At 40.6% G+C, this 14245-nt stretch overlaps 1 protein-coding gene across 1 annotated transcript; it reads right to left on the bottom strand.

Moving 5' to 3' along the window:
• Nucleotides 1–4266: 4266 nt before the first annotated feature.
• On the bottom strand, nucleotides 4267–8000 carry LOC116330086 (extracellular calcium-sensing receptor-like). Its single transcript, XM_031752284.2, has 8 exons — nucleotides 7882–8000; nucleotides 7200–7494; nucleotides 6819–7108; nucleotides 6345–6640; nucleotides 5872–6077; nucleotides 5509–5730; nucleotides 5296–5419; nucleotides 4267–5171 (listed from the first exon to the last, which is right to left on the bottom strand). The coding sequence occupies exons 1-8, from the start codon at nucleotides 7938–7940 to the stop codon at nucleotides 4267–4269; spliced, it is 2397 nt and encodes a 798-aa protein (XP_031608144.2). The 5' UTR covers nucleotides 7941–8000.
• Between the last annotated feature and the right edge of the window lie 6245 nt (nucleotides 8001–14245).

Genomic DNA, 14245 nt, shown 5'->3' with positions numbered 1-14245 from the left:
GCTTTAACTGAGAAAATGTTCTGAGGAAACGATGGGACGAAGAGTGCTTGCTTCAGCCTTGTTTTCACCTGCCGTCCCTCGCTGTCCAGGATGTAGATCTCTGCGTCGCCCCTCATCTTCGCCATTCCTTTCACCTTGGTTCCATCTGCAAGTTCGATCACGTGGTTCTCTGGTTTGAAGTTCTTGTCCACTGTCTTGAACTTTGTGGCGTCGTTAATCATGTGTGTGGTGGCACCGCAGTCTACTAAAAGACTTTTCTTTTCTTGTTGCATAGGACAGTCACTCATTTTAAAGAAACAAAAGGATGTAGCCTCTTCCTCTGCTTTATTCATGTAGTCACGTCCTCGTCCACGACCGCGTCCTCTTCCTCGTTGTGGTGTGCCCCAGTTTTGCTCCTCTCTCTTAACTGGGGATCTGCAAGACAAGTCCTGGCCATGTGTCCCTTTTACCACAGGTGTAGCACTTTCGATAGTAGCCATGTCCACTTTCTTTCCTCTCTGTCTTCCCCGCGACCTTGTCCCGCCGATGGTCTTCATCACGTTGTCCTCCTCTACACTCACGTCACTCCTCCCGTATCTTTCGGTACTCTCGTAACTCCGCAGTTTTGTTTTAAACTCGCTGAACGTTACCGTGTCATTTGTCTGAGTGATGTGCACGACAAAGGGTTTATATGAATCAGGTAGCCCTTTTACTACCATGGCTATCTGGAGTCCATCACTTATATTTTCATCAGCTCTTCTTAATGACGTGAATATAGTCTCTGCTCTGATAATATAGTCAGTTACTGTTTCTTTACTAGTCATCTGGAGGAGGACAGTTCACAGTATAAACTTACGACACGTGGTTTGTCTTTTCCTGCATAGTGCTCATGGAGAATCTCCAGCGCTTTTCTTCCGTTGTTTCTTGCATCTCTCATGACCAGTGACAAACTCTTGTCATCCAAGCACTGTACCAGCTCTGCGTATGCTTCCCGTTCTTCGCTTCGTCTTGGGCGCGGGCATCCTCGTCGTCCTCTGCTTCCTGCTGCAGGACAGCACCGAGGCCGCGCAACTCCATGTGCGCGAGGAACCGCGTTTCCCAGAGCTCGTAGTTTTTCTCATCGCCGTCGAATAAAAGCTTAAACCACCTTTGGCTGGTATGACTGGGCCCATAACCTGTAGCGGTAGACATTACTACAGCAGTCTTGCGTGTAAACCTTCTCCAAAGTGGCTAGCTTGCACTCTTTAGTGGCTTAATATTCACGGAGAGAAAATAACGATAGCCATCTTCCATTTTGGCCTGGGAACCACACTGGCCGTTTATTGCGCATGCTCACAAGAGAAAACGATAACAATCTCGTGCACGCAGGCACGCACCTCTCTGACGTCATCTCGTCACTTGGACATGACTTTGCTTATAGTGAAATACTTAACAAGGTTGTTAGCACTTTCGACGTCCCCATCCATCCCAACACCTCTCTTTTGTCTCAGGCCAGTGATAGCCCGCATTCCATTCCACACCTCCCTGGTGTTGTTTTTCCTGCAGTTTGTTTTCCAGCCTCTGTCTGTAGGACTCTTTACCCTCTGCAATCTTGGTTTTCAGCTCCTTCTGCACCAGTTTCAGCTGATCTCTGTCACCGTTTCTGAAAGCTCTTTTTTTCTTGTTCAGGGTTGCTTTGATGTCTTTGGAAACCCAGGGCTTATTGTTGGGGAAGCACAGAATAGTTTTTTTGGGGACCACAGTGTCAACACAGAAGTTGATATAGTCTGTAACACAGCCTGTCAGATTGTCAATATTGTCCTGATTGGAATCACAAAGAACATCCCAGTCAGTTGACTCGAAGCATCCCTGCAGAGTCTCTTCCGACTCCCTTGTCCACATCTTGGTGTCAGGGTTTCCAGTTTCGTGTCCTCCCCGTCCTGTCAAGTGTAATTGTCCTCAGCTGTGTTCCCTGTGTGCTTCCACTTCCCTCATTACCTTCTGTGTATTTATGTCAGAGTCTCCCTCTGTTCCATGTCGCGTCATCCCTCATGGCTTTGTTTCCCTGTGTTTCTTGGCGTTTCAGTTTATCATTTCCCAGTTTAGTTTGGTTCTCTGTTTTCCCTGTACTCAGGCAATAAAGCAGTGCTTTTGAGTTTATTCCTCATGTTTCAGTGAGTTTGCGTTTGGGTCTAATCCCTGCCTGCACACAGCCGGATCATGACATTTATGCCAACTTATTCCCATGGGATTCATAAATGAAAACTTTTAGTTCTAGTTACTAATTTTTTTTTTTTAATTTAATTATTAAACATTTTAATTTTATTTTAGTCAACAGTTACATTTCAAATGGAATTAAATCATTGGAGTTCTCATAAGGTTCAACACTTAAGTTTATAAACTTAAAAAAATGAGGCAATCAGTTGCCTTAATTTTTAAGTTCTGCTAACTTCTTTGGGTTTACAGTGTAGAACCACTGAGGACATCATTTTGAACCCAAAGAAATCAATGTAAAACCACTACTGCATCATGTGGTGTTGCTTTGCAACATGAGTGTTTATACACATTTTGACATTTAAGCTGAGATAACATGAGTCTAACCTAGCTATATGTCATTGATAAAATAATATATAGAGTACTGTAGTTAAATAAAACATGATTAATTAATGCAGAACAGCTGGGGAACCTGGCGAGTTGCTGGCTGTTCTGACCAGTGGTGGACCTGTAGCTGAAATGAGCAGAGAGTCCATGATGTGGAGAACAAATCGAGCAGCTCCCCGGTCAGTCATGTCTCCATGTCTTAGTGTCAAGTATGTGTCTTTGTGAATGTCTTTTGGGTTCCTGTTGTACTTTGTCAGTCTCACGTCCCGTGTTCATTGGTTTCAGTTTCACTTCCTCCACATCTCGCTATGTGTGATTATTTCCAGCTGTGCGCTCCTCCTGTTTCTCATTCCCTTCTCCCTGGTGTATTTAAGCCCTGTGTTTTCCTCTGTCCATTGTTGCATTGTACCATCTCAGTACTGTGTGTTTCCTCTGTGCTCCTGGTTCCTATATTTATTTCTCATCAGCTCCAAGTTTCTACCTTCTTTGTTTCTAGTTTTCTGGTTTCCTGAGTTCCTAGTTTCCTAGCTTCTAGTTGTTATGTTTTGTTTCTTGTAACTAGTATTCAAGTTTTTACAGCACAATAAAAGCTGCCTCTTTTAGTTTATCCCTCTGTTTCTCTAGTCCTGCATTTGGGTCCTACATCCTGCGTATCAGTATGTTTCACATGAGCACTCTGTTTTTATACCTTTCTTAGCACAACTAATGCCACACAGTATCCAAAATTCATTTTAAATTTTTTTCACAATGTCACTCTTCAGTAATAATTACATGAAGACATGTTTGTTATTTTGTGTTATTTGTAATACCTTTTATTCGTTTATTCTAGTGTGCTTTCTAAGTTTGTGATTTGTAATGATATCATGTAAATGATGTATAAAGCTAAGAACAACTGTACAAATTAACCTTGAATACTTGTTTTGTCAAATCTTAAAAAAACATTTGAAAAATTAAAAGTGGAAAAAAAGGAAGTGAAAAACATTTTTTCTTTCGTTATTTCGCCCAAATATAGATTCAGTGCTAATATTTCTGATATTGCTGCGGTTCATCACTCACTGAAAATATATTTTTGTGACTTGCGAGAATTACAGAATTAGAAACTGTGAATGTTGTGGGAATTCAGTTGATAGCATTATAATTCAATATTAACACACCTTTTCTGTTGCCATACCCCCTAACCAAGCAAATTAGAATGCTGGATTTATGGAGGATAGCTAAATATTTTTTATTCTGTTTTTCAAAACGCTTCTGAACAGTTTTCTGGTGGGATGGTTTCATTGTTCTGCAATGAGAAATCACTGCCGTGTGCTTACCTATGTAACATTCATGTGTCTGGCACATTTCAGGGTAACATTCAGATGAATGCATGAATCCTAATATCATTTGGAATTTGTACTAGGCATATGCACACACAGGATATTAAATTTACATTTGGAACTTTTTCATTACCATTGGTTGTATTGAACAACTCAAAAACAGGACTCAGAATAAGATATTGTTATCATGAAATGTGAATTTTATTTTTGTGCCTTGAAAAAAATAAATCTCACACAAATACATTAAAAGATACTAAATCATACAAAAATTATTATTAAAAAAGCACAGATTAAGTATTTGATTTGAGTTGAAACTGAAAATCAAGAGCTTGTGTTGAAGAAGTATGTTTTGAAATTCTTATCGCCATCTTAAGTATGAAACCTCTAAATCTTATGATACATTTTTATTCATAACGTATTTCTTGGTGTTCTTCTCAGGCTTAAACAATATGATGAAACACTTTGGAGCAAATATACACATTATTAGTCCAAAGCTGGAGGCCAGAATGGCAAAAATCTCCACAACTACAGTGAATTTCCCAGGAGAGCTGACATATGCTGGGATAAAGGTGATCCACACTGCACAGAATATCAACATGCTGAAGGTGATAAGCTTGGCTTCATTAAAATTATCAGGTAATTTGCGGGCTAAGACAGCTAAAACAAAACAAAAGGCAGCAAGTAGGCCTATGTAACCGAGCACAGCCCAGAAGCCCACAGCAGAGCCTAAATCACATTCCAGTATGATTTTCTCCTTGTATGCGGTTAGATTTTTAATTGGGAATGGAGGGCTAAGTACCAACCAAATAGTACATATTAAAACTTGAATGAAGGTGAAAGACACAACAGTCATTCTTTGTTGTGGAGGGCCAAACCATTTCATGACATTGCTTCCTGGAAGTGTAGCTTTAAAAGCCATTAAAACCACTATAGTTTTCCCAAGTACACAGGAAATACAGAGTACAAAGGTGATGCCAAATGCAGTGTGACGCAGCATGCAGGACCACTCAGATGGTGCTCCAATGAAAGTTAATGAACATAAGAAACATAGAGTCAGTGAGATGAGCAGCAGGAAGCTCAGCTCAGAGTTGTTGGCTCGGACAATTGGAGATGTCCTGTGATGAAAGAATACAGCCGCAGTCATAATGGCCAGACAAGCACCAAGAACTGAAAATGCAGCGAGGATGATTCCAAGGATGTCTTGAAATGAAAGAAATTCTACAGGCTTAGGGATACAAGTGTCTCTCTTTGCATTAGGCCAGAATTCCTTGTGGCAGGGTAAACATTCAGTTGAATCTGAATTAAAAAACATAAATAAATAAAGAGAGACGGAAAGATGACTTCTACCAATAATTCCTTCAATGTCTCTCTTATGCATAGTAAAATAATTTCGAATATATGTTAAATCATTTTATTTTACCTGTCGTATTACTAGTCTCTCCTTCAGGACACAGTATACAGTCATAGCAGCAGATGGGTTTTCCTTTCTGCAGCACTTTACGAGTTCCTGGAGGACAACTGGCACTGCACACTGACACTGGCACCTGTGAGAGATAAAGCCAAAACAAAAGACGGAAATATAAATGTGCAATCCTCCAAAGTGCAGTGTGGTTCTTGTCTTTTGAGTCATTACTTTTCTGCTATCCTCCATCCAGGTTATGTTCCGGTTAATCTGAAACTCTTGGCCCATTGGCAGTGATGCATCATAAAGCCCTACTGTTACCAACTCTGTTTTTCCAGTTTCACTCTTCTGCCAGTTAACCAACTCGTAAATCGCCACAGGATCCCCATTAGAATTAAATGACACACCATAACCATTTCGGGAAAAATTTACTTTCTTCAGCTCCGCTAAAATCTTTAAGATAGAAAGCAAGAGAAGAGAAAGAAAAAAATGGAAATATTTTAGAACTACTAGTATTTGATTTCATGAAGAATACCTTAGTGGTAAAAAAAACAAGCAAAAAGAAACTGGCATTATTATTTAATTTGAGCTGACCTGTTTGGACTCTAACTTGGTTAGTTTGTCACACTTAGCTATGCCATTGGTTCTCTGACACACTGTATTATGGATGGCATGTGCTATTGCATACACAGCCTTGTACACCATGTTAGTAATTCTGAGCTGAGATGTGTCAGTATACGGGATTTGAAGATTCTGTATGTCTTCAGTTCCATCACATATCTTCTTGTCTACAACAGGACCTAAACAATAGAGGACACAGGGAATGTTTCATCACTGCAAGATTTTAAATTTCATTAACACATTTTCATTTGTCATGTATTTACTAAATCATATTAGTATGAAATTCTTTAATAGACAACGAGTCACATTTTTAAAATGGGACAAAATCACTACATTAACTGAGTGCCTAAACCTCACCCCAGAGATCAGAACATAAGGTTTCAATATTATTTAACCTTATACTTGTGCAAGACAACAGTTGCTAAAGATCAGAAGGATTTTCTCACTTTTTTTCATTTTGCAGTTGAACGATTCCTCCCAGAACTCAGTAAGCATAGGGGATGTAGCTACTTGAGAGGGAGACAAATTAAGCAGGAAATCTCTGAAACCAGGGATTACAGACTTCTGAATCCCAAATCCAATGGCCCCAGCACAGAAACTGTACCTCATTAATTCTGTGTTGGTTACCCATGCCTCGCTGCCTATCCACTGGCGAGGTAGAAAAGGCTCATGTGAAAGCTCCTCCAGCAGGACCCTCATGTCCCCAGGAGCTGCAAATGCCACAATAACCACTGCTGTAGACCTTAAGAAAGAATGCAATACATTTAGAAATGTCTTCTTTTTTTACAAGAATTAATCTAATTGTTTCAGTTTGCTATATGGCAGTAGTAAATAAATACACAAAACGATAAACAGAATTAATGGATGGATGGATTTCTTTAAGCAAATCTCAATCTAAGCAAAATCTGTCATATAGAGACCTGCGGATAACATCTGCTACTTCTTGGATCCTGCTATGTGGGTGAGTCCGATAGAAAGATACAGAATATTCCACACAGATCCCCTCTTTTTGTGCTGATTCTAGAAAAGATGCCATGCCACTATTTCCATAATCTGAATCTGAACGAACAGCACCTATCCAAGTCCAGCCAAAGTGCTTTACCAGCTTGGCTAGCGCTTCAGCTTGGAAACGATCACTGGGGATTGTTCTGAAAAAATTCGGGTACTGCTGCTTGTCAGACAAACATGCGCAAGTGGCATAATGGCTCACCTAAAGTAAAAGAGGAAACAAAACTCTTTTTAGGACGGCACAATCAAAACTTATTTGCATGCTTATTAGAAATACAAAGATTGCCATTTACTTGAGGAATATTAAAAGACCCAAGGATGCGTGACATGCTGATGGATGGTGTAGACCCAGACTCACCAACAATAGTCATCACCATACCAGATTGTGAGCAGTTGCCACCTGTGTAAAACACAGAGTCCAAGCTATTTAACAACTGAAATGCCACATGCACTGCCACGGGCACTGATGAACATGAGTCAAAGATCTGATACCCGAGCCTTATCCCGGGCAGAAGCTCTGTGCTGTTGTTAATCTCTTCAATGGCAAAAACCATTGCTCGTGAGAAGCGCAGCTCACGGGTATCAATGCTGTAAAAAGAACATCAACTCCCTGTTAGAATCTATACCACATAGATTTAGGATAGTTTAGCTTCAACATAAAAAAGACAGTAGGGAACTAATAACTGCAATTCATTTGAGGATAAAATATAAGGGTTAAATTCATCACAAGAGAGCAGTAACTGAATTCAAAGCAAGGTAACAAGGCATTCATAAAAGAGTTAACACAGTATAATTTTTGTTTTGAAGAAAATAAAGTGTCAGTATCCGTATTTTTAAAACTGTGGATTTAGCATACATTGCAAAATGAATAAATACTACTACTATAAATACTACTAATACATAGCACTACACAAAAAGACCACAACACTATTGAACATCATACAGGTTTGTCACCCAGTTCTTCCACTTACTGACCTCCCACTGCATCTTACTGGCTCAGGCATGGTAGTGTAGTCATGGTTTACTGTTTGCATGAAGTAGTGAATAGAGAAAACACCACCAATAACATAGTCCCCGTCCACTGAAAATGCAGGGAGACGAGTGCTACCCTGCAGCTTACATTTCACAGAAGAAGCCACAGATCTATCCTGAGCCTCTGTAGGCATTTGATCCAGACCATCTAGATATAGATCTAAGGCAAGAGCTGATTTCAGCTCAACCAAACACAGATATAATTTCAAACAAATAAATACAGCTGACAGCTCCATCCCGCCTGATGTCAGGCATCTGTTATGGGTGTGTTTTCACTCATTTATATAGTTATTCAAAGGCTGTGCTACGTGTCCATCATGGCATGGTGTTATAGTGGTCTTTGAGTCATAATATTCTATGATCTATATTTTACAACATCTAAGGTGTTGAAAATAAAACGTAAATTTAAAGTATTGTGGAAAAAAGTATGAAATTACTATGTGAGAACAAGTAATGTCAATGTAATTACCAAAAGTAATAATAATAGACAACCAATCGATTTGATTATTGTGCTTACATTACTAGCTATTACTATTACTGTTAGATTATAATTATGTGATAGTATTTTTATATTAAGTATTTAGTTTTTTTAGTATTTTTATCTTAAAGTATAACCTTAACTATTTTAAATAAACCTCAAGTATCTTAAATGAATCTCAAATATAGAGAAGAAACTCTGAATATATTGAATGAAACTTGACTATATAGAATGAAAGTCTGAATACATTAATAAAAATATGAATTTATTGAACTACCTTGAATATATCAGTTTCAGTTCAGTTTCAGTTTTATTTGCAAGTCATATGTTAGTTAGCACAGGGTCAGCATTGCAATTAAATCTGTTTGACGAGCAGAAGACTCAGATGTCACTCAGCAGTATAATACAGTAAAAAATATTACATATGTATTTATATATATATACATATGGCAGTTAGTACACTATCGCACAGAGTAAGGGTTTTTATTTTTATTTAAATACTAATAAAAACGGAGTGACCAGTGCAGAGTGTAGTATGAACTTGTGAAATTGTAGCACAGCTTCTATGCGCATCCTGTGAAGTGTGACGTGTGTGTGTTTATTTAACTGTTGTAGTTGAGGTTTCAAATGGCTTGATGGTAAAAGCTGTTGTTGGGTCTTGTAGTCCGAGCAGACAAACTCTGTAACGTCTGCCAGATGGTAACAAGGAGAACAGCTGATGTGCTGGGTGGCTGTGCTCCTTGCTGATGCTGTGTGCTTTACCGAGGCACTGTTGAAGATAAATGTCCTGAATGGCAGGAAGCCTCATGCCAGTGATGTGCTCTGCAGCTTTCACCACCCTCTGTAGTGATTTACGGCTGCTGGCAGAGCAGCTTCCATACCAAACTTTAATGCAGCTCGTCAGCAAGCTTTCGATCGCACACCTGTAGAAATTTGAGGTGATGTTGGCATTCAGGCCAAACTTCTTCAGCCTCCTCAGAAAGTAGAATCGCTGGCAAGCTTTCCTGATTGCAGTGTCTGTGTGAAGGGTCCAGGAGAGATCTTCGGTGATGCTGACTCCAAGAAATTTGAAGTTGCTGATCCTTTCGACCTTGACACCGTTGATGTGGATGGGGCCGACTGATCGTTTCCGGTAGTCCACTATCATTTCTCCTGTTTTGCTGACTTCGAGAGACAGGTCATTGTCTGTGATGAGGCCTATGATGTTTGTGTCATCCGCACACTTAATAATGTTGTTGGACTTATGTTTAGCGACACAGTCATGCGTGAACAAGGAATATAGGAGGGGGCTAAGCACACAACCCTGTGGCGTACCTGTGTTTAGGATGAGTGATGAGGTGGTGTGCTTACCAACTCTCACAACCTGGGGCCTGTTTGTGAGGAAGTTCAGAATCCATCTGCAGATTGGTGTTCCCAGCCCAAGGTCAATGAGCTTCGAGGAAAGTTTTGAGGGGATGATGGCGTTAAATGCTGAGCTGTAGTCGATGAAGAGCATTATTGCATATGTATTAACTTTTTCCAGGTGAGTGAGGGCAGTGTGCATTGTCAGGGAGATGGCATCCTCAGTGGCTCTGTTTGTTCGATAGGCAGATCCCTGAAGAGGGTCCAGATGTCAGAGAGGGAGGAGCAGATGTGACCTTTCACTAGCCACTCAAGGCACTTCATGATGACGGATGTCAGTGCAATAGGACCGTGGTCATTCAGACAGGAGACCACTGACTGCCTCAGGGAGAGGTTGAAGATATTGGTGAACAGCTTGTTGGCGCACGCTCTGAGAACCCGGTCTGGGATGCCGTCTGCTCCCAGAGCTTTGTGAGGATTGACCTTTTTGAAAGACCATCTCACATTTTCTGTTTTGAATGTTAGAGTTATAGCCTCACTGTCTTCCTGAGGGTAGAGGATGTGCTCTTTGTTGCCTCATCAGCAAGAGACGGGGTGGGCTGAACACTGCCTGCTTTCCTTCTTGTAGTCAGTGATGCAGCTCAGTCCATTCCACAGTCACCTGGGGTCAAAGCTGTGGTAAATGGACTCCACTTTGTCCCTGTAGTTCTTTCTGGCCTTTTTTTATGGACTTTTGAAGGTCATACCTGGCTGCTTTATATGCATCAGCATCCCCTGAGTTAAAGGCAGAGGTCCGCACCTTGAGCTTAACACGAATGTCTTTATTTACCCAGGGTTTCTAATTTGGATATTTGCAGACGGTGGTTTTGGTGATGATATCGTCCATGCATTTTTCAATATATCCAGTGACAGAGTCTGTGAGTTCACTGATGTTGCCATCAGCTGCCATCAACTTTCTTTATGTTGGCTCTGTTGAAGTCTCCATGCACAATAAAGACAGCTTCAGAATTTTTGTTCTCAAGTCCAATAATGATCTCATAGAGTTCATCCATAGCTCAGTTTCAGTTTTCAGTTTTATTTGTCATATGCAAGTTAGCACAGGTTTAACATCGCAATGAAATGTATTTGACGAGCAGAAGACAGGCACTCAGCAGAATGGTACAGTAGAAAATAAAATAAAATAATAAAAAATAATAGAAAAATAGTAAAGAGCAAAATATTAATAAGATGCAGTAAAAGAAAAAAGAGATTTTCAGTTAACTGACTAAATATATATATATATATGTATATATAAATATATGTACACACTAGTGATTAAATAAGAAAATCCTAAATCTTAAATAGGAATGTGAGGGGGGGGACATATGGGATATTGCACAGGAATGAGCACCAATACAAACTAAACAGTACAGAAGTTTTTTTATTTTTTTGTGGCAGTTGTTACAGTATTGCACTTTTTAAAAATATAAATATCAATAAAGTGGAGTGACCAGTGCAGATTAAACAGAGTACTTGTGAAGCTGCAGGGTAGCTTCTGAGTGCGTCCTGTGGAGTGTGCTGTGTGTGTTTAACTGTTGTGGTTGAGATGTCGTATGGCTTGATGGTAGAAACTGTTTTTAAGTCTTGTAATCTGAGCAGACAAACTCCTGTAACGTCTGCCAGATGGTAACAAAGAGAACAGCTGATATGCTGGGTGGCTGTGGTCCTTGATGATGCTGTGTGCTTTACCGAGGCATCGTTGAAGATAAATGTCCTGAATGGCAGGAAGCCTCATGCCAGTGATGTGCTCTGCCCTTCACCACCCTCTGTAGTGAGCAGCTTCCATACCAAACTGTAATGCAGCTTGTCAGCAAGCTCTCGATTGCACACCTGTAGAAATTTGAGGTGATGTTGGTGTTCATGCCAAACTTCCTCAGCCTCCTCAGGAAGTAAAGCCGCTGGCGAGCTTTCCTGATAGCAGTGTCTGTGTGAAGGGTCCAGGAGAAGTCCTCGGTGATGTTGACTCCAAGAAATTTGAAGCTGCTGACCCTTTTGACCTTGACACCGTTGATGTGGATGGGCTGGTGTTCCCTGACTGGTCGTTTCCGGTAGTCCACTATCATTTCTCTAGTTTTGCTGATGTTGAGAGTCAGGTTATTTTCCAGACACCACTCGTACAGTACCATCACCTCCTCTCTATAGGCCATCTCATCATTGTCTGTGATGAGGCCTATGATGGTTGTGTCATCCGCATACTTGATGATGATGTTGGACTCGTGTTTAGCAACACAGTTGTGTGTGAACAGGGAATATAGGAGGTGGCTAAGCACACAACCCTGTGGCGTACCTATGTTTAGGATGAGTGATGAGGAGGTGTGCTTACCAACTCTCACCACCTGGGGCCTGTTTGTGAGGAAGTTTGAATCCATCTGCAGATTGGTGTTCCCAGCCCAAGGTCGACGAGCTTCGTGGCAAGTTTTGAGGGGATGATGGTGTTAAATGCCGAGCTGTAGTTGATGAAAAGCATCCTCGCATATGTATTCCCTTTTTCCAGGTGAGTGAGGGTGGTGTGCGTTGCCAGGGTGATGGCATCCTCTGTGGCTCTGTTTGTCCGATAGGCAAACTGAAGAGGGTCCAGTGTGTCAGGGAGGGAGGAGCAGATGTGACCTTTGACCAGCCGCTCCAGGCACTGACGGATGTCAGTGCAACAGGACGGTAGTCATTCAGACAGGAGACCACTGATTTTTTGGGAACAGCTGTAGCTTTATCAGCATTTGGAGGGATGTAAACAACTGAAAGGAGAACTGAACTGAACTCCCTCGGAAGGTAAAAAGCTCTAACTTTGATGGTCAGCAGCTTGAGGGTCTGGTTCGGCTTCTCTGTCTGGTTCGGCTCAAAACTCTGGTGCGTTTCCCCCCTTTTGTTTTATAGAATGTACCTCGAATATATTGAATGAAACTGAAATATATGAAATAAACCACTAATATACTGAATGAAAGTCTTAATATATAGAATGAAAATGTTACAGAGGCTCTTGCACCAGCTTGTGTTTCAGATGTGTAATATTATAAAATGTGACGTTGCTATAAGAAGTAGCACTATGAATAAGTGAGCAAGGGTGCAGCATTCCTAAGTAATGAAGTCATAGTTGTAGGCTTGTACTGTATAAACTAATACTTGTAACCAGGTTCAGTATTGTACTAAAGATACTTTTACATCACCTAAGTCTGTATGTACTGAATGTTTAGCTGACCTTTAGCAGTGCTAAAAGAGAAATATGTGTAATGAAATTCAAATTTCCTTTTCTTTCAGCAACATAGGGTTATCACAAGGGATCGATAATAAACTAGACTGGGTTAAAAATACCACTACATGCTACAGGAGGGCCAGAGTCATCTCTATTTTCTGAGGTGGCTAAGGTCTTTTAACATGTGTTGGCAATTCTCAGGATGTTTTATGAGTTTGTTGTGGCCAGTGCCATGCTGTTGCATGCTGGGGCAGCAGGTTGAGGAATCACAGATGCCAACAGACGCAATAAACTGATCCAGAAGGCCAGTACTGTTGTGGGGATAGAGCTGGACTCCCTTAACTTGATGTTAGAGAGGCAGATGTTACCGAAGATAAGGACTGTGACGTCAGTTTCTTGATCATTAATATGCAAATGGTAATGACAACTCCCCACTAATGAGTTGGGGAATGGCTGCAATCACAGCATTGTAAGATGGTGAAAAATGTAACCTTGGGCCTCCTCCTCAATTCAGAGATGTTCTTTCCCTTTTTGCATAAATGGCCTCCTTGACTCCTCGCTCCAACAGCGTTCCTCCCTATCCAGGATGTGAAAATTCTCATCATTAAAAGAGCGGCCACTGGCATCTAGGTGTAAATAGACTGCAGAGTCATGGCCTGACAAAGTAGCTCTTCAATGTTGTGCCATCCACTTAACCAGAGGATGTCTGATTTCCCCGATGTATAAATCATGGCAAATCTCCTGGCACTTAGGGGTTTTCACTTAGGTAGCAGTTGTCCTTCTTCTCCTCTTTATTGCCTGGAGCATTCTTTAGGTGCCTTCCCAGACTTGACAAATGTACAGATGGGATAATCATATTTACTCAGGGCCTGCTTGATATGATGTTCACTTGACCCAGCTGTCATAGCTAATTATGGGCTAACCTCCCTTTTATCGAAAAAATTCTTAAAAGAGTAGTTGCAAAACAGCTAACTGATCATCTGCAGAGGGATGGTTCAAACAATATCAAACAACTCAAAAAAAGACTCAGAACAAGATACTGTTATCATGAAATGTGACTTTTATTTTTGTGCCTTGAAAAAAAAATGACCTTAATCAATTGCATTGAAAAATAGTAAATGATTCAGAAATTCAGAAATTGACATTTTGAAAATCTTAAGGTAAATATTTGATTTCACTTAAAACTGAAGATCAAGTGATTTGCTGATTGTGTTGAAGGTGTGTATTTTGAAACTACTGTTGCCATTTTAAGTGCGAAACCT

The sequence above is a fragment of the Oreochromis aureus genome, linkage group 14 (genome assembly GCF_013358895.1).
Source record: "Oreochromis aureus strain Israel breed Guangdong linkage group 14, ZZ_aureus, whole genome shotgun sequence".
Lineage (NCBI taxonomy): Eukaryota > Metazoa > Chordata > Actinopteri > Cichliformes > Cichlidae > Oreochromis > Oreochromis aureus.
The sequence above is the reverse complement of the archived record's forward strand: the minus strand, read 5'-3'. Positions and strand labels throughout refer to the sequence as shown.

Excerpts from the sequence above, each read along its gene's own strand:
- LOC116330086 (XM_031752284.2), bottom strand. The coding sequence starts at position 7,940 with ATGCAAACAGTAAACCATGACTACACTACCATGCCTGAGCCAGTAAGA. Across the intron at positions 7,109-7,199 it reads GGTCTTTTAATATTCCTCAA|GTGAGCCATTATGCCACTTG; the intron begins GTAAATGGCAAT and ends CTTTTACTTTAG. Across the intron at positions 5,172-5,295 it reads AGAGACTAGTAATACGACAG|ATTCAACTGAATGTTTACCC; the intron begins GTAAAATAAAAT and ends TTTTTAATTCAG.